At 32.6% G+C, this 19,295-nt stretch overlaps 1 protein-coding gene across 19 annotated transcripts in view; it reads right to left on the reverse strand.

Annotated features, from left to right (window-relative positions):
- Positions 1-19,295, reverse strand: part of LOC125055893 — a 105,748-nt gene that overhangs the window by 38,380 nt on the left and 48,073 nt on the right. Inside the window, exons 1-2 of one of the 19 annotated variants that reach the window (XM_047658603.1) lie at positions 9,331-9,535; positions 6,119-7,185 (exon numbers count right to left, since the gene is read on the reverse strand). The exons of 16 other annotated variants lie outside the window; for them this stretch is intronic. In XM_047658603.1, the coding sequence (XP_047514559.1) occupies positions 6,119-7,012 (894 nt within the window). In that variant the 5' untranslated portion in view covers positions 7,013-7,185; positions 9,331-9,535. Of the gene's footprint in view, positions 1-6,118; positions 7,186-9,307; positions 9,538-19,295 lie in introns of those variants that run through there. 2 more of the 19 variants (XM_047658598.1, XM_047658599.1) reach the window with 2 other exon arrangements.

Raw genomic sequence — 19,295 nt, forward strand, 5'->3', positions numbered from 1 at the left:
GGAACTAGTTACACCAGAGTTATTTATACCTAACCCAATTTGTAGCCGCGCCCTCGTTTCCAGGATTAAATTGTTTGATCCCTGTGCTACAGCAATTTTATAGAAAAATTGTCGTTAGAAAAGGTATATTCTAGAAAATGTTTGGTAGTTGTTAGTTGTATGTAGAAATGTTGTATCAACTGTTAGCTTTTAATATTTATTTAATTAAATTCTAAACATTTTTATGAAACATATTCTTTTGCTACAAGTGCGCATGTGCAATAATTACTCATTTGACTCATTCGGTTATTTACGAATTGACTCGAATAACTGCCCTAAGTGGGAAGGTCGAGTCGGAGTGGGGACTAGATGATAAAAGAGGTTGTAACACATGCGCACAGGCAATTCCTTTGTTCAAGTTTGAAGTTATACAGCTTACGTATAATCGATGTGTGAATTATAGTGAATCAATTTAAATAAAACACTATTTTGACCGGATTGAAGTTATGTATTATTATAAATTTACAACTATTTAACATAATTTTAAATTTATCCGACGTTTCGCGTGCTTTACAGCGTGCGTGGTCACGGTGACTGAAGACAAAAGATGTTGAATGTCAAAAAGTATCACAGCTGCAGAGAAAGTTGCATTATCTGTATTTATTTCCCCGGAGTTGGTATCGACTAAAAGATGGAGGACATCTTTTGTCTTTTGTCGTCTTTTGTAGTCACCGTGACTACGCACGCTGTAAAGCACGCGAAACGTCGGATAAATTTAAAATTATGTTAAATAGTTGTAAATTTATAATAATACATAACTTCAATCCGGTCAAAATAGTGTTTTATTTAAATGAATAATAGTTATGTTAATCAAAGACAATACTATATAGTGAATCAAGTTATCATTGGAGTGTTTAATTTCCTACCCTAAGAACTAGATCAACTAGCCCTAACATAACTAAAATTCCTAAGAGTATGCCATCATGTATATGCTAGAGATGAATTCTCGCCAACCTGAGCTGGGCAAGGGCAAAGGCAAACCATGATGAGAAGCCCCAACGGCACATACACTTCTAACATGTCTTCTGATAAATAACTAAGACAAGACAATTTTTTAAGATATCCTTTAGCAGAGGAATAGATGTTGTTTGATGATTTAAACTGTCTTTTGTTTGCGTAAGTTCTACACATTTAAATAGCACTTCCCTTTTCATGAAATTATTCATTCTGCATTCGGACCATGACTTTTATTTGCAGTGCACATTCTAGCTACGTGCGCTTGGAAGGACAAATAATGTATTTAGCGACAACCAGCTACATATATATCTATTGGACAAGTTTTCGATCTATTATTTACTATCATTATATGCCAATAACAAACGTTTGTTATAAAAAAATATTGATCGATTCTAAATTGTTTTTGGTTTTGTAAGATTTCCAAAATTTTTCAATTTTTCGTTTTATTTCCTCTTTAAAAACAACATATACATACAATCCTCTTGATCATACACAGAATTTTAATTAAAACACGACCAATAAGAGAGTTATACAATTTTTACTGTGCAGCAAGAAATATTGTTAAGCAACTGTAAGTGTAAGCGATGAACTTGAAATTTAGAATAGAAAAATCCGCTGTTTCTCTACCTATTTATTTTCATTATTTTATTATATTGTATACTAGCTGGCCTGGCGAACATCGTACCGCCTAACAGTCAATTCTTTATTTTTTTTGAATACTTATTCTGCTATTCGGGACACCGGTCTAGCTAGTAAGATAAGAAAAGAAAGTTGATAAGACAACAAATACATTATGTCAAAAATAAAAATTTACCTTCCCGGAACCCCTCCACTAACACTTGAACTCTATGAAATTTATAAAAAATCAGACAAATCGGTCAAGCCGTTTTCATGTTATGTCGTGACAACGGAAAACGAGTTTCATTTTTATATATAAACATTTATCCATAAAGTGTTAGTAAATATATAAATACATTTGCATTGCTTTGTGGCGCATGCCCATGGTAGCGTACTCGGCTCAATGGCACTTCACGTTGCCACCGGCGCTCTCCGCTCTTTTCTCTAAAAATTCCATATTGTATAACAAATTTGATATATACGTAATTGAGAACACAGTTCAACAAGATCTTCACACAAAAGATTGAATATAGGGCGTCTTTGTAGAGACTGCGAATAAAAATGAAGTTGAATATGAGTAGGGCATTAAGACAGCGTCTAAGTGCAGTTAGATTAAACGAACACTTTTATAGTTATTGCTATGCATATCTAAGTCTGCTTTTACAAGAAAGTTGATTTGCTTTTATTGTATTAAAACTTGTGGGAAGAATCTAAGATTAAAAATAAATGATTTGATTATCAGTATGTTGTTTTAATGAAGTTCTACTGGTTAGAATAAAATAAAATGTAAATTGGTTTTATGGTTCAAGTGTGGCACAAACTATAAAATCGCTCCGTTTAGCGATATACGGTTTTTTTTATAGGTATACGTAGAATAAGGAGAAATAATTGAAAATCTCTTTCAATAAAAGCAACAGCATTTCGCATAGAATGTTAAAGTTACCTTAACACATCAGCAAACGGACAATTTATTTTTTGTGTTATTTGATTATTTTTGTTTATGCTGGTCTCTAAAGTCAAATCGAAACATTTCTTGTTTAAAATTTAATCATTTGATAAAGATTATTTTATTAATATGATACTAATAAGATTTCTAATACAACATCTACATAATATAATACAATCATCTAACTTCATCATATATAAGGCCGGCAACGCACTTGCGAGCCTTCTGGCAATGTGAGTGTCCATGCGCGGCGGTATCACTTAACATCAGGTGAGCCTCCTGTCCGTTTGCCTCCTATTACACAAAAAATCTAAGGCTTCGTAAAAATGTTCTTTAAACTTACTTCAAGACAATTTCAACGTTTGTACTACTATAAGTAAAACGTTGAAATTGTCTTTAACTTTATAGTATAATGTAGAAAAACGAAAAACATCACATTAAATTTTTTACACTTAAACGAGTTAACTTGAAAAACGTGCTGCAAATGAATTAAGAGTTTGCAGGCAAATTCGTTTTATGAAAGTAATTAGTAGCAACACAGAATTTAATTTATAACTATACTTTAAACTTATTAATCTTCTTAGTGAAGACGGGAGAACTAAGACCCTATTTGAATTACTCAGTTTAAGCCCAGGTGGAAAACAGTTTGATATTATGAGACCTTATGTATACGTATATAGAATTTATATACTTGCAGTTCAGTGCCTACGTGAAATATACTTTATCTACGAGGAGTGCGCGGTTCTTGTACCACGGGAACGTTTATTTAATAAAAGTATTTAAGGCAAAACAGTATAACATCCAATAACATCAAAGAGTGCCGCAACTGTAATGCTATTATAAAAAAATCAATGCAAAAGCCGACTTTTGATCAGAGAAGCCCATATATATATGTCTTATAGTATTTAATCATAATCTAAACAATTTTATCTATATATTCTATAATATCTCTTAATTAAATATTTAAATTGGCGCCCGGTAGATAGTACCGGTGGCTCTAGAGCTGGTACTTTCCTCGCTCATATAAGTATCGCAATACAGCGAGGAAATGCTACCTTAAAGGTACACTGCCACAGGGACCAAACTTTTTAAATTTGTTTTATTTTCTTTTTATTAATGTTTAATTATTTTTATTATGACTAAGTAGGTTAAGAAAATTTTAAATACTGCATATTTGATAATATAAAAACTTAACAATTCGCACAGCCCGGACATACAACGACCAATATTTAAGCCTTGACTTGTTTAAGCTATCGCGGAATATGGTTAAAAGGAGTATTAAGAATATCAATAGTGCAAAAGCATTATGAGCATACCGCATATACACACCTTCACGTACTTATCCTCGCTTTTACACCATCACACAACACAGCCAAATTAGGTACCACTTAGTCAAATGTATTGAATAATTTTGTAAATTTTTGATCCTTTTTGTATTTAAACATTATGTATTCCATCTCTGGCTTTATTTTCAGTGTAATTGTTTGTTATTATATATCATTTTTCAGCTGTAGGATTACGAAATAAATAAATTCTCATACACAACATTTCCCTAACTATAAAGCATGAAATTAATGAATATTCAACTTCACTTAAATACCTAACGCTAAATATTTAAGCTCAACGTTGATTCGTACCTTAAGAATAGACATTTAATGCAAATTGAGACTCTTCTGCAATGCCACAGAGTATAAAAGGCCTCATTAGTAAAAAAGGAAATTGCAGCTTCTCACGAACGTTGAATCAGGCCACCGTTACCATAGATTTACTCTTATTTATCTCTTATTACTTTAACATGAAATCGCATACAAATGTATGATATGAATAACAGGATATGTTTAGAGTCGTGTTAGCATTTAAAAGGATGTTTTGAATGTGACCCGCTTTCCCGGTTTAAAGGATTTTCACATGACTACGATGTTTAATGGGGCTAAACTTTTCATCATTTACATTGAATATAATTGTTACTTTTTAAATTGCTTTGTTTAGGGTTTCAATATCCCTACGTTGTGTCCCCGTTGTGTAAAAAAAAAAACCATGGCGATTAAAAAGAGTGGCTAGTCTTTAGTCTACGCCCTTGATTTGAGAACTGGCACTAAATGTAAAATTAGAAGCATTAATATGTATTTCTTTACTGACAAGTCATAAGTGTACAATGATTAAATGATTTTTGAATTTTACTTATATGATATGAAAGGTTTTTAATGCAACTTATAGTTTGCCTTAATTGTATAATAAGCATAATGAAAATAGATAAAACATTCCGATGCTAAAAACTATAGAAAGGGAAACAAATTTAATACCTTCTTCCTTATAAATAATGAAACAAATGAAAATAGTTATCCGGACAGTTTTGGCCCTGGTTAATAAACAACTAGGAGCGCAGGTGTGGTAGTTAGGTAAGATTATCTCACATATCTCGATAGAATCGAGGGGAATGTTAGCTCACTACTAACTAATATTCAAAATTTTTTCGGAAATATTGTTTTGGCGTATTAGTTGCTACCCTAATAATAATAATTGTAACTGATACCTAATATCAGTACGTAAGCATGCATTTTTAGTACGATACGATGTGATATTTTATGGCAAGTTAACTTATAAGATATACATATTTTTAAATTAATTGCATTGTTTAATAGTTATTCATCTGGTTATTCATTGGTTAATACTCTTAGTATTTAACGCATTCTTATATATTTTAGAGTGTTTTCAAATTGTAATACATATTGTAATATCTATTAGAAGCTTTTTAATTAAATAAATAAAATTACTTCATGCAGTTTACGCAGATGTGTTGACTAAAAAATTTATGTTTTATACGTACTAGTCTTACAAAATTAAAAATTTCATTAGCTAAAGTAGCTTTTTTTAATTTTTCATAAGTTTCCTTCGCGAGAACGTCGTAAGGCTACGCTACAAAATATAAAGGCGTACAGCACTTGCTCTACGTAAGTTGGTTTAATAAGCTACCATTTGAAAATATTAAACACGTTTCTTAATTATGGTAAAAAAGTTCATGTACTGAAAAAGGTATTGTTTAAAATTGTCATTTCTTTTTTAACTATCCTATTATTATAGTAGCAGTTAAGCAGTGTTGGCACACGACTTTCATCCCTAAGGTGGTAGGTTCGTTCCCCGGCTGCATCAATGGACTTTCTTTCTATGTGCGCCTTTTACATTCGCTCGAACGGTGGAGGAAAACATCGTGAGGAAACCGGCTTGCCTTAAACCCAAAATGTCGACGCCGTGTTTCAGGCACAGGAGGCTGATCACCTACATGCCTATTAGATTCACAAATTATCATGAAACATATTCACAAATCTGAGGCCCTGACATAAAAAGGTTTTAGTTATACATTAATATAACGTACAATAGACGTTAGTATTATACAATGTATTTAGGATGAACAAAGAGAGATTTCGGAGAATGACCGCGGCCCTTTGGTAATTCGAGAAGCACCACAAGAGAGAGAGAGAGATTTAATGAGTACCTGGCATGTAATCAACTGGCTTTAACTAATTAATTTGAAACGCTATATATAGTTCGAAAACTTACCTTAGTTAAAAAGGCTTCATTGCAAGTTTGTGCCGTCCCCTTCCAATGATAATGCCGAAACCGGACGTTACCAAGCAACTTAGCACCTTGGAGGATAGAAACTTCATACACAATGCGTCGAATATTCAGGACGTCTGTACGTTTTTTATATTTATTGAGTTTTCTGCGGCGAACTATGCGTTCATCGGGCTCAGAATATTCCCCGGTGCTAGTGAGACCTTCCTCAGCGGCCCATGCACTCAACACGCCTTCAATAAAACTAAATAACTGTTGCACATTTGGTTCTAATTTACTAGGTATGTATAAGTACGGTGAAACAGTTTTTTGTGGTACTGTCACCTTCTCTTCAGGCTCATCTTCTGGTGGAGGAGCGGTATCGTGGTAGGGGCAGGTGTGTATTTTGTGATGATGGTGGTGGCGGTGATGATGGTGATGCCTTCCCTTTCGTTTCGCTCCTCTCGGAGCCGAGTCGTTATCGCCCTCTCCTTTATCACCGGTTTCTCCGCCACTGGAATGCGAGTCTCCGCTGCGGTCTCGGCGGGGCTTGGGACGTCCATTCGAGGTCAATGCTACAAGTGCACCTGAAGCTAAACAGCAGTGGTGTGCTACACAACAAAAGCGTGCATCTCCTTTATCGAGGCCCGTGTGCGATTTGTGGCAAAAGGATATGTCGGGTATTCTGGCCCCGAGTGCGGCTAAATGCGCCCGATCGGCGCAAACTTGCATGAGGAGGTTCTCGCCAAAGTGGACTGTCTTGTGTCGGCGACGTCGCAGGTGCATCGCAGTGCCACTACCGGATAGAGAGGCGGGCGCGGAGGCTGAAGTGGGCTTAGAGCGATGCTCCGGCGCACGCACACACCGAGGCGGCGGCGGGCGGTGCGATTCCACCATCATTGGCAGGTGCGGCTACTAGCGGCCGGGTCGCGAACGTCACCTCATTACTACTAGCTAACGCTCTTCATTTTCGCTCCGTCTTAATTGTTTATACACTCCACATGCACATTATATGATGATTTAATTAAAGTAATATGCACTAAGTCATTTTAAACGTTCAATTAGTTACAAGCCTTTAAATATTAAATAAAATTATCAGATTGTAAATTAAAATTTTGCAGCCAGAAACTGACTTATTCATGCGGCGACATTGGTCAATTACCTAGAATATTTTTCTAACACAATAATTATGTATCGTATAGTATATACATGGAAAGTTAAATTCTAGTAAGTTCATTACTAGAGCTTTAAAAAATAAAGTTGCATTTGTAAAAGTGGTTATGTGTAATTACAGAGATTTTTGTAAATAAATATTGTGTTTTAAAGAATGAAGCTTATCAGCGGTATGTTAAATCTTTTTCTATACTTCCTGTACATTTGCAAGCAACGACTAGTAAAAACTACGAATTCCTTTATTGCAAGAATTAGACTGTTTTAATTTTACTAACAGCTTGCGTTACCCCTGGGAAGAACGCTATATGATACCCTCATTAAGTGACAAAATTTTATGATATTCTAGAGAATAATTATTGTGTTTTAGGAACTTAGGAAGCATTAAACTCTGATATCTATGACTAGTTATGAAGGATTTTTTAAACAAAGCAATATTTACCATAATAAACTCATAACTTAGTTAAATACAATGTAGCATTAAAAATAAGGTAATACCCTTATTTTCTTTTATAAGCATCGATCGTATATCATAGTATCGATAATAATATTTATTAATACTGAAAAAGTTGTGTACAGGTTGAAACCTGAATTGGTTAAACCTAATCGTATTATGAATTCATATGGAAATAGATAAAACAATGTATTTTTGTGTTTTTTTTTTCAAATATTAACGTTGAACTGTAAACTTATTAATTAATGAATTCAATTTCGTAAAAATAAATATTTCTTTGTAGTGACATCATATTCACTAATTAATATTGTACTTGTGTGTAGTAGTCATAAACGTTTGCTTTGATTGTAATATTTTTCATGTTCATTAGTCTAGATCCAACCAGTGTACTGAGCGCTCGTAATAAATTAAATATATTTCTTTACTGAATTTTTATTAACAATAAACATCACTAACATTGACTTCATCCGTCCTACAAAGTTATTTACTATAATAAGTATAAGTATGCGTATTATTTTATTTCTGTAATTTAAAATATCATTTCGGTATCTTCAGTTAATGTATGTTGTTTTAGTTATAAATATGTACCAGCGTTGATATAGAAAAATTTACAGAATAATGGAATAATTTTATCATACTAATAAACTCCTGCAATTAACCGTTTACTCCAAAATTACAATATAACAATTATTTCAGCCGGCGCTGTCCTCGCAGATACGAGGCTTAAAATGTAAATTTAAACATTAGCAGGTACAACAAAATTTTATTTCTTTAGTATGAAAATGTATATTAAAATCATTTGTGTTAACATTAAAAGCTTTGACATATGAAATTCGGCGTAAACCTACATATCATTTCAATTTAAAGGAATTCCTTTTTTTATTTTGATAGTGTCAACCACATTTATTTTGATACATAACTGGTGTATATATGAAACAATGTTTTTAGTATTTGCGTATGAAATGTAAATCATATCGTTTAATATATAATTGGAAGCACAGAAACGCATCAATAGACGTGATATCAGCATTAAATTACGCTGAAATTGTAGATTTTTGGCTGAATAAAATATAAGTGAGTTTTATCTCAATTAATCGGATGCTCGGATGAAATGGCTTTTTTATTAACTCGGCCCATATCATTTGTTTTTATAACAAATATTCCTTATCATACAATATGTATATTCCTACAAAAATTTTCTCCTTTTTAATTGTTAAAAAAAATAATAAAAAGCTTTTTAATCAGCCATAACGAAACTTATAGGATTCTTTAAGTTATCCATTATTTAAAGTATATTTTTAGTATATACGGCGTTCTGCATTGCGCCAAATATAATTTCATAATATTTTTTTCTAAAAATAATAACAGAGTTCTGTTATACAAGCGGTTTCAATTTTATGAAATGTAATCATAACATAGATGATTAAAAAATCAATAAAATATTTCTAATAGAATAAAAATTGTGACCGAACTCGTGCCCCACGAATAAATCAGCATTTTTAATTATAGTCTGGTGCATCAATAATTACAAAGTAATTTACAATCCTGATGTTTTTGATAAAGCAATAAACCTGTACGGATGACGTTCTGTTACCGGGAGTAAAGGCGTAGGTACACATCACTAGCACATGTACAATTACATCTCAATCCATTGTAATAATAATAACCAATGTCGAAAAGTTTGTACCGCGATCGGGTGTAATTTTTTTAGTTGATAAATAAATAACTTTATTGAGTTACATAACCGCACAACGGACACACGGAATCGCTCCAACGCCCAGGCGGTTCACACTGCGACTGGCTCCGGCACGCGTCGCAGAGGGAGGCTGCGTTCGTCAAACATCGTTATGGCCCGAAACGATCGTAAGCTCTCGGATGCGCTCGGAGCAGGCGCGCCAGAGGGCGTCACCGCGGCGCCTCTACCCGGTATTATCCGCCTAACACTCTGACACGACTGAATCTCACATTTTGATCGAATGATTACTTTATGATTGATTTGGCAGCTATAACAACAAAAAAGTTACTTGTTTAGCCAAAATTAATAGGAAACAACGGCATTTAGTCATCAACCTTTGTGTTTATGATATTGTAATATTGTTCAAGTTATACTGAAATTTACTTGCTTAATATATTTATGAATTGTAAACAAATTGACACCGATACTAATGGAAATCATCAGTCTTTGTAAAAGATAATGGCGCTGTACGTTGTTAAATTACAAAATCAATACTACGGTTTTAACCAAATATTGTGTGCAATACGAATCTGAAACCATTTGTTCCTTTACACCCAGAACATTAATAAGGAAAAAGAACCGCCACAGTCATTTGTGAAATCAAAATAAAGTCTTTAAAGCAATTAAGAAACGTTTTTCAAAATGAAAAATGTAATTAAATGTACAAGCAGGTGTTATCGCGCAGCCCTCACGTTCCTTAAGTGAGCTTTCTCACGCGCAAAATATTCCCCACGTTTAAGAGGAAATACCTGTTAGAAAAATGTGTTTAGATTTTGTAAGTGGACCACGGGTCAATGTTCTTTATTAACGGGAAAAGAGCGGGATATATGTACTCGCTCATATTTGCTTAAATGGATACGACATTGACTGATATTGATTAAAATGAATGTGACAGTATGCTTCGAAGCCTGGGTACTTTCAAATGTGTTTATTTATGACATAAACAGCAGTGTTGGTCTAGTGGCTTCAGCGTGCGACTCGCAAACCTGAGGTCGCAGGTTCGATCCCCGGCTGTGCACCAATGGACTTTCTTTCTATGTGCGCATTTAACATTTGTTCGAACGGTGAAGGAAAACATCGTGAGGAAACCGACATGTCTTAGACCCAAAAAGTCGACGGCGTGTGTCAGGCACTGGAGGCTGATCATTTACTTGCCTATTAGATTTAAAAATGATCATGAAACAGATTCATAAGTCTGAGGCCAAGACCTAAAGAGGTTGTAGCTGATGTTTTTTTATGACAAAAAATATAGAACGAAGGAATTTTAGTAGTTAAGTGTGTTGATAAATATGTAATTTGAATGACAATTGCATTTAAGAAAAGTATTTTTCATATCAAAGTTGTCTCCTAATATTTTCGTGCTATTTGTATAACCTACATAGTTTTAGATTGTTACGTATTTATGTGCATTTAATCGTCTATATTTGCACAAATCGAAAACGACATGAACATCCAAAGGGTGTCAGGAGCATTACCGCCGCTGTCAACTTCATTCACGGTAACAACATCACGATCGGCACTATTCCACTGCAATCTATGTTCAAAGGCATGGAAACTGCTCTACGTGACAAAGTTAAAAATGTCGTGCAGCCAGTACCTATTGTCAGTAAGCTATATTTAGATTGGATATAATAAGTTATTTATCCCACAACAATTGTATTACAAAGAATATTATGAACGTGAATAGAATGTAAGATTATCGACTGAACTATAGATTATTATAGAAGCGTTGCGAGCTTATTATGGGTAGTTTACATCTACCCATATAACACCCAGAGAGAGAGACACACACACGCACACACGCACACTCACACACACACAAACACACACCAAATTTATTTTTACGTGTGGGTTATATGGGTTGCCTAGCAAATTTCAGTCCAGAGTATTTTTAATTAATTTAAAAAAAAAAATATTTTTTTAAACATTTCACCGGTATGATTATTAGATAAATTCTATCATATCATAAACCAATCGAAAGTATGAAGCACATAGAATATGCAAAAGTTAGGTTGTTTTTAATCAATTAATTATTTATGTGTATATTTTTTATGTGACACTAAAGTATATATACATCTTTAGTATAAAAGAAGGTTTTAGTGATACATATAATATAATACTACCCTGATTAAAAATATTGATTGAAAAAAGTTCAAAAAATTTACTACATGCAAATTATAATTTTTATTTTTTTTTAATATTAATTAAACATACTCTGGACTGAAATTTGCTAGACAACCCATATGGATTATATTTATTGACATATTAAATTAAATATAAAATAAGTTTCATTAAATAAGCATCTCGGTGAAGGTCGTTGTATAGCGGGATCTTATACTATTTAGCACTTATTTTTTTCTATTGTATCTTATAAAATGACCTGATTGTACGTGTTCCGGTCCGGCGGTAGAGAGACTGGCTAACTGTCACTCAGGTCTCCTGTTACAGAGACCAGTCTCTCACATACACTTTCTAATGTTATCATCTTAGTTTAATCATAATAACCTTGTATGTATATGTGCGAGAAGAAATAAAGATTATTATCTATAAATATTGTAATTTATTGGTGTCCTATTGTATTAATAATATTATATATTTTTATTATGTTGGATCAATATACTCGTGGCAGGAGACAAAGGTACTTCAGGAACCTTACATTTTCTTTTCTCCTGAAAGTAGCTGGTTTGTTTTAACAAAAAGTGTATAAGTCTCGGCAGCTATTATACGTACCAACAATGGGGAGTTTATTTCCGACCGCGGAGAGAAAAGAGGTTACAGCTAAAGTAAATACTATAGCAAGAATAATACGTGAAGCTGTGCAATATTATTATACAATAAATAGTTATCATATAGCCCTATCTAAAAATTCTTAATAAAGCTACTTTTATTTTTAGTTCACCTATTACGCTTATTCACATTGCCTGGAAACCGAATTCTATTTATCTCTAAACGCTGATTTCATATAAAAAATAATGTTTATTAAACGCATATTTGTCTGCACTAAAGCCAACAGGTTACCATAAATATAATAGTTATTAGGGACATCAAAGCTAGGTTATATAAGCTTAGAAGTATTTCATTTGCAGTCTTTTATAAAATTTACATGATAAATTATATCACAAGTCTCTAGATAAATCATACTTTGTAATACGAAATTGCTAAATCAATACTAGTTTTCATACATCAGTTAATATTCCTGGAAAACTATCGGATAGCTGACGTACTCTAACTCGAAACATTCCCATTAAGTTGTTGATGTATGATGTAAGAGAAATCATCGCATCAAAAGCGTATTTGGAACTAAAACGAATTAGTACGGACATTTAGCATTCTCATCCGTATATTCTTATATCTACAGCGAATTTATAGAAATATATTTGTAACTGCCTCACTGTTTATATCGAGTGCATATATAATTGATACGAATATTTTCTACTCCCCGTCCAGAAGTCCTTTTTGTCCAGGTCCCTAACAATGTATTTGAAGTCAATACACGAATAATATCTAATATATGACATTCTCGTGTCGCGGTGTTTGTGGTTAAATTCCTTCGAAACGGTTTGACCGATTCTCATGAAATTTTGTGTGCATATAGGGTATGTCTGAGAATCGGACAACATCAATTTTTCATCCCCCTGAACGTTAAGGGTAGTCCACCCCTAATTTTTTTTTTTAATTTTTAGATAAATTTTTATTGTTTTATTTTTTTATGATACAGCCTTAAAAAATACATACAACCCCTAATTTTCATCCCTCTACGATCAACCCCTATTTTTATTATAAATGGCAAAACGACGTTTGCCGGATCAGCTAGTAATTTTATAATACTTGTGGTTATTAGCATTTCCAAAGTTCCGTTTCCGTCAGCCAACTTCATATAAAACATACAATTGGAGGTGTTACTTTATTTTTTCCTCGTACGTGCCGTCTCTAAAAGGTTCTAACTTTCCACTAATAAGTAAAAAGTAAACAAAGCTTTATATTTCTAAAAGCTTTTACCGAACTAGGGTCGAAACTCGTAATTCTTCGCTCCCAAACGACGATTTAAAAATAATTAATTACAAATGTTTACTTACCTCTGCAAAAGACGTTAATTGTAAGATACATAGTGTTGCTTACCTGAAAATAAAATATTTTTTTTAAATTTAGAGTAATTTTAGTACATTTTAATCTCTTTTGAAAGTTATACCATATTTTTAGTTTCCTTTCAACATTTTATTTAAACACATAATAGCCAGTGGCTAGAACCGTTGTTTTAAGTTAACCACAATACTTGTTGGTTCTTATTTGTGGCTCCTTAGACATAATTACAGTATAAGCAAGGTTGCAATTTAGTAGAAGTTCAATGTTGAATTTAATTGGGCATGTACAGAACTTCAACTATTGAATTTTCTTGTTGGTATGGGGACTATAAGGGTTTGTGGAGTGGTGCAGTGCCGGATTAGCCATACAGCAAGAGTAGCAAATGCTACGGGCCCCGCGAATTTGGGGCCCCGTGCTCCAATGCCTGTTTGGCCTTAATAAAAAAATATCAATTTAGACGAAGTGTAAAATATCTTTAACGCGAAGCGCTTATGCTATGCTTCACTCCCAAGCTTCCCAAACTTAGAATTTGCCTTGCGCCTTTACTTGTCACTCATGATCACTAATTGCAGTGGCGAACGTTCTTTTTCAACATTAAAACGTATTAATAACGAATAAAGGAACACGATGGGCCAAGAACGTCTTAATCATCTCACTTTGTTGAATATAGAGCATGATTTGCTTAAAGAAGTCGATATTAAAAGTGTAATCTCTAAATTTGGCCATATTAAATTCAGAAAAAAATATTTGTAACAATTTAGTTTTTTTTAATACCCTAAACTTGAGAACCTAACGTAAACCGAAGGCCCCTTGACAGAATTTGCTACAGGCCCCGCGCTGGCTTAATCCGGCACTGGAGTGGTGATTAGTTCATTTAATAAATTGGATTGGTGGAATACACTTTTACAAGAATCTTATATAGGTGTAAAATTTCATTTCGGAAGAAGTTTGTATTAGTTCAAACTATTAACGAACACGAGCTCAGCAGAAAACATATAATTTGTACCAATAATATATTTAGTGGTTACAAATTATATTTAAATTACATATGAAATTACACTTTTTTACCCATGATTTTATTTATTTATTATATAATCATAGTGTATAAATTGACTTATTCATAAAGAATAAACTATTCACTCTTTAAACAAAAGTACACTTTCTCTCTTTCTGTCAAATGGTGTTAAAGTTGTGATGAAAAGAGAAAGATTATTAGTTTAATTAAAATAGTGCAACATTTTTTTTGTGAATATTTTTGCCGACATATTTGATGCAAACATTTTATATATATAAACTAAAGTAATATAGCATATTATGTGCAAATGGTTTCTAATTTAGGTAAATAAAGCAAATCAAATCAAAAGAATAGTTTAATGTCAAATTGATACACCCCCATGACGTCATCGCTTTAATTAAAAATGAAGAAACTTGTATGTAAGTCTAACATACATTTATCATTTAATATCAATTTGGCGTAGGAAGGTAATTTTAAACGAATTCCAAAAATTCTCATTTTGACGCGCGTAATTGTATTAGCGCGTGAATGATTTTTTTAATAACATTTTACAGTTCCCGCTCACCTGAATTTCATGAAATTTATTAAATCTATAGATATAGGTGAGAAATGAATATACGTTAATCATCTCTTAGTAGCGAGGTATAAATAATAATATGTAAAATATATATATATATATATATATATATATATATATATATATATATATATATACATATTGCATTTTTCTTAGTTCTGTACGATTGTCGAGATTAACATAAATTTACTACATATTATTATGTTATCATGGTTTCTTTGAGTAATAAATATATTTGATATATATATCTCTTCTACGTAACGCACGTTTGTATTACATTTTCCCTAGATCATATTATGTTATCTGTTATATGTAATTTTAGCTAATTAGTAAGTTAATCATAAGTGCTTTTAGACATAATTCAATTATAAAAAAATAAACTAAATTAACAAGTATAGTTCAAACGAGTGTCGGATAGTTTATAGCCAGTACTTTTCGTCCTTGATCATCCAAACTGGCAATGACTATAAATTTAGAAGCATTCTATTCATATAAATCATTTATTTGTCTACTGTGTTACCTAAATTATTTTATTATGGTTAGAAATGCTTCTTTGGTCGGCAATGACGAGGTATGAAATGCAGTGCTATACTTCTGTGATCAAGTAATGCTACAGAAGTAGACAGAAGAACGAGAGAGCGAGCGCTTTAGGACCAGGACGAGAAGAAAATAAGAGAACATTTGCCCATCTTCTACCTCCTATGTGTATTGGAGGTTTCGAGCGTAATAGTTATGCAGGTGAGGCCCTGGTAGAATACTAGAGTCAACCTGGACCCTCTCTGACCCTGTAAGAACTACCTGGGTTTAATGGGTATTACATACTCTGAATAGCAGAGATTCTGGTGTAGGTCGAGGCCCAAATACCCGTGCTATTTTCGAGGGCAGGGGACGCACTAATGCACTTCCGCCTGGGATATAAAACAAATACTGTTTTTTTTTTGTAAAAGAATGTTATACTTAATTAAAAAAAATTCAATCAACTTACGGTACAATATAAATCTTTATTATTATTAAATGAAACCTTAGAACAACTGGGCGTACGTACAGGAAGGGTCGAGTGTCAGAATAAAAGAAGTGAGATCGATAACACGACCCTGACACAATTTACAGTGCCTGTTAGGCAGACAGGGTTGCGGTTGAAAATAAATATTGGCCCTTTTAAATCCATTAGCTGACAAATGGGGCGAAAGTGAATTTTTATTTGGTTAGATGTCAATGTTCAATTCAATTTAAATAATACGTATGTATGGGACAATATTATATTTATTATATCACTATATTTAAAATCTTAAGTAATATAATCTAGTGAAACTACACATCAATTTTCATTGAATTCATTCTTATTTATTTTACAGTCTACTTGCCTAGTGATCGGTGATATGTGCTTACACGGCACGGGAAATGGCTGTAGTTTAGATGGTTATACATCAAAACACTAGAGGCAAATTAGTTTTTAGACTAGATAAAAATATTTACCAAGATTCGTATACGTTACATAGTTTCTGCGACCTTGACGATAGATGGCGCTAATTAAAATTTAGTGAAACTTTATTTGTTTGTTTTAAGTAATTACGTTGAACTTGAGCGTAATTAAATGTAATTTTAACTCTCTTTGTTACGATTTCATTTAGCATCTGTTGAAAAGGTAATTAGGTTTTGTAACTCTGGTACGGTCGTTAGCGCTGCAAACAGGTTTTAATTTCTTTATTTATTAAATAAATACTCAAATTAATATTAATAATATAGTATTAATAATAAAATCAACTTAAGAACATGGCACTTCCGTACCTGAAATTAGTTAGGGTGTATATTTTAGAGACCGTGATTTCGATTCTCAGCGAAAACTTAACATTTCATTGTGATAATAAACACAGAAAACTAGTAACTTAAATATTTATCATTACTTGTCTATCAATACAGGATGCAGAGACCTCATTAGGGGAACGCCAAAAAGGAAATCCAATTAGATTCATTGCTTGTTATTACTTGATAAACATCATATTATATTTATGAAGGACAATATTATGAAGCAAATATGTGACCCAAATAATTATAATATAGTATTAATATGAGCGATACACTGATCCATTTATGTCTATATTTATACCAAGTGCTGATTTTTTTGTTTTAGAAAAAATAATTTCAATAGGTACCTGTATAAAACTCTTCGATTTGGTGGCCCCCATCCAGTTACCAGACAAACATGTTAGCGTCTACTTAGCATAACCTAAACTTTCTTCTACAACTACTTCTACGTAAATATTTTCTATAGAATTCAATTCCGTTTCTAATAATTAACACGAAATGGATTTGGCAATTAGAGAATTTATTTAAAACGTTTATCACAGGTGGATATAAGCAACATATAAGCAGGAACTCTACCTTTTACGACTACGAGAAATAGAACACTAAGCTAGAAATAACAAGTCTACGTAGGCCTTTAGAATTGACTATACACAGTCGACTTAACACTTATTCAACAGTCAAAACATTAGAATTTGAATATATAACAAGCATATAATTAAATCTCATTAACATGTAACGTATCGACTCAAAGTCTTTGTCCGTGCACTTGATAGCAAAAGCTTTGTATTTACACAAACAAAACGTCTCAATTTACGATTCAATGTCCTCTTTCGCGACATTCGACACGCCTAACGTTGGTATTTCTCAAGACTCTCGTATCCACAGTTTGTTTATTTTTTATATTACAAAATATTCGAAGGAACATAACCTCAAAATAATATTTTTAATGCCACGTTCAGAGTACGATTGGTGTGTTTCAGCGCAGCGACGCGCGTCTCCTAGTGCGCAGGTCCTAGCGATTCTCGCCGAGGCCGTACGACCTTACCCAGATTCACCGCACCTAGACTATATCAGGTTGCATCTGTTCTATAAAATACTGCTCCAATAATTAAGCTCTATACGGAGAAATCTACGGAAGGAAATGGAGATGTTTTCAACATCAGATCGTATTTGTTTAGGTTATATTAAATTGTAGAGATAGAGTGAATGTAATATTAATGTATTCTCGATAACTATTTCGTTGCTTTTGTTTTGTATTATATTAAACTTGATTTATTTGTATGTAAATTTGTTATTTATGGAGCTGTATGTATATGACCCAAAACCAAATGAAACAAAGGCGTGCCTCTGCGGTTTCATATTGAAGTCTCGATAGGTACTCTATTATAAATATATACAATGCCGGACATTGCAGGTTTTATATTTAATAACAATGCTTTCAGTGCAAATTGATTACGAAATTGATGCTAAATCTCTATGATCCTTTTATTGACAGTAACAAGAATCACTTTTACAATTAAACTTACATATTTTTCGATATTAATTAGATACACTTATAAATTTTTAAAGATAGTTTAATAAAGAATTTTATTTGAGATTTAGTTTGGTCTAACATTTCATTCCTTTATATATTTTCTCTTGAAAAGCTGAAGTAAAGTCTAGAATTTTCATCATTGGAAAATCTCGCTACAAATGTATTACATATTGAATACCTATTGAAGTAAGGGTAGTCAAAAAGTATAGAGTTACAGCAACGAGATCAAGAGTTGTTATTGGCAAACAAAAAACATGAAGTTCCCATTTGCGAGATGAAAAATACTAGAAATATCATTCTGGCGTATTGCATTGGATTTTCACTTCAATATTGATAAAACAAATTCATTTATGCTTCGACTTTTTATGTAGTTACGTTATAATTAAAACTAAAGAAAGATACAAATGTGTTCGTAAAATTATTACGAGATGAATTTCATAAACATTTTTGTGTGTAAAATTTATTATCCAAAGCCACGTGTAACGTGGATTTCGGTTAAAATTAGACAATATATTTACGTGCTTATAAATGCTATCTCAATATAGAAGGCACGGGAAAAAAAGTAAGCTGAATGCAATTTGTCTTAAGAAATTATTAATGAAATGGAGGCAGTAATGTGTGTACCTAATATTCTATTATGAGAAAGGTCTTAAATATAGGCATACAACTTATTAATCGTTTTTTTGACGTTCATAAGTGTACATTGCGTTACCTATATTAATAAATTACTTTGACTTTATATTGAATACATACGAGCGAACAACGAACATGAATATTGTCTAATTTATTCATATTTTATAAGCAGAAAT

The sequence above is a fragment of the Pieris napi genome, chromosome 14, assembly GCF_905475465.1.
Source record: "Pieris napi chromosome 14, ilPieNapi1.2, whole genome shotgun sequence".
Classification (NCBI taxonomy): domain Eukaryota; kingdom Metazoa; phylum Arthropoda; class Insecta; order Lepidoptera; family Pieridae; genus Pieris; species Pieris napi.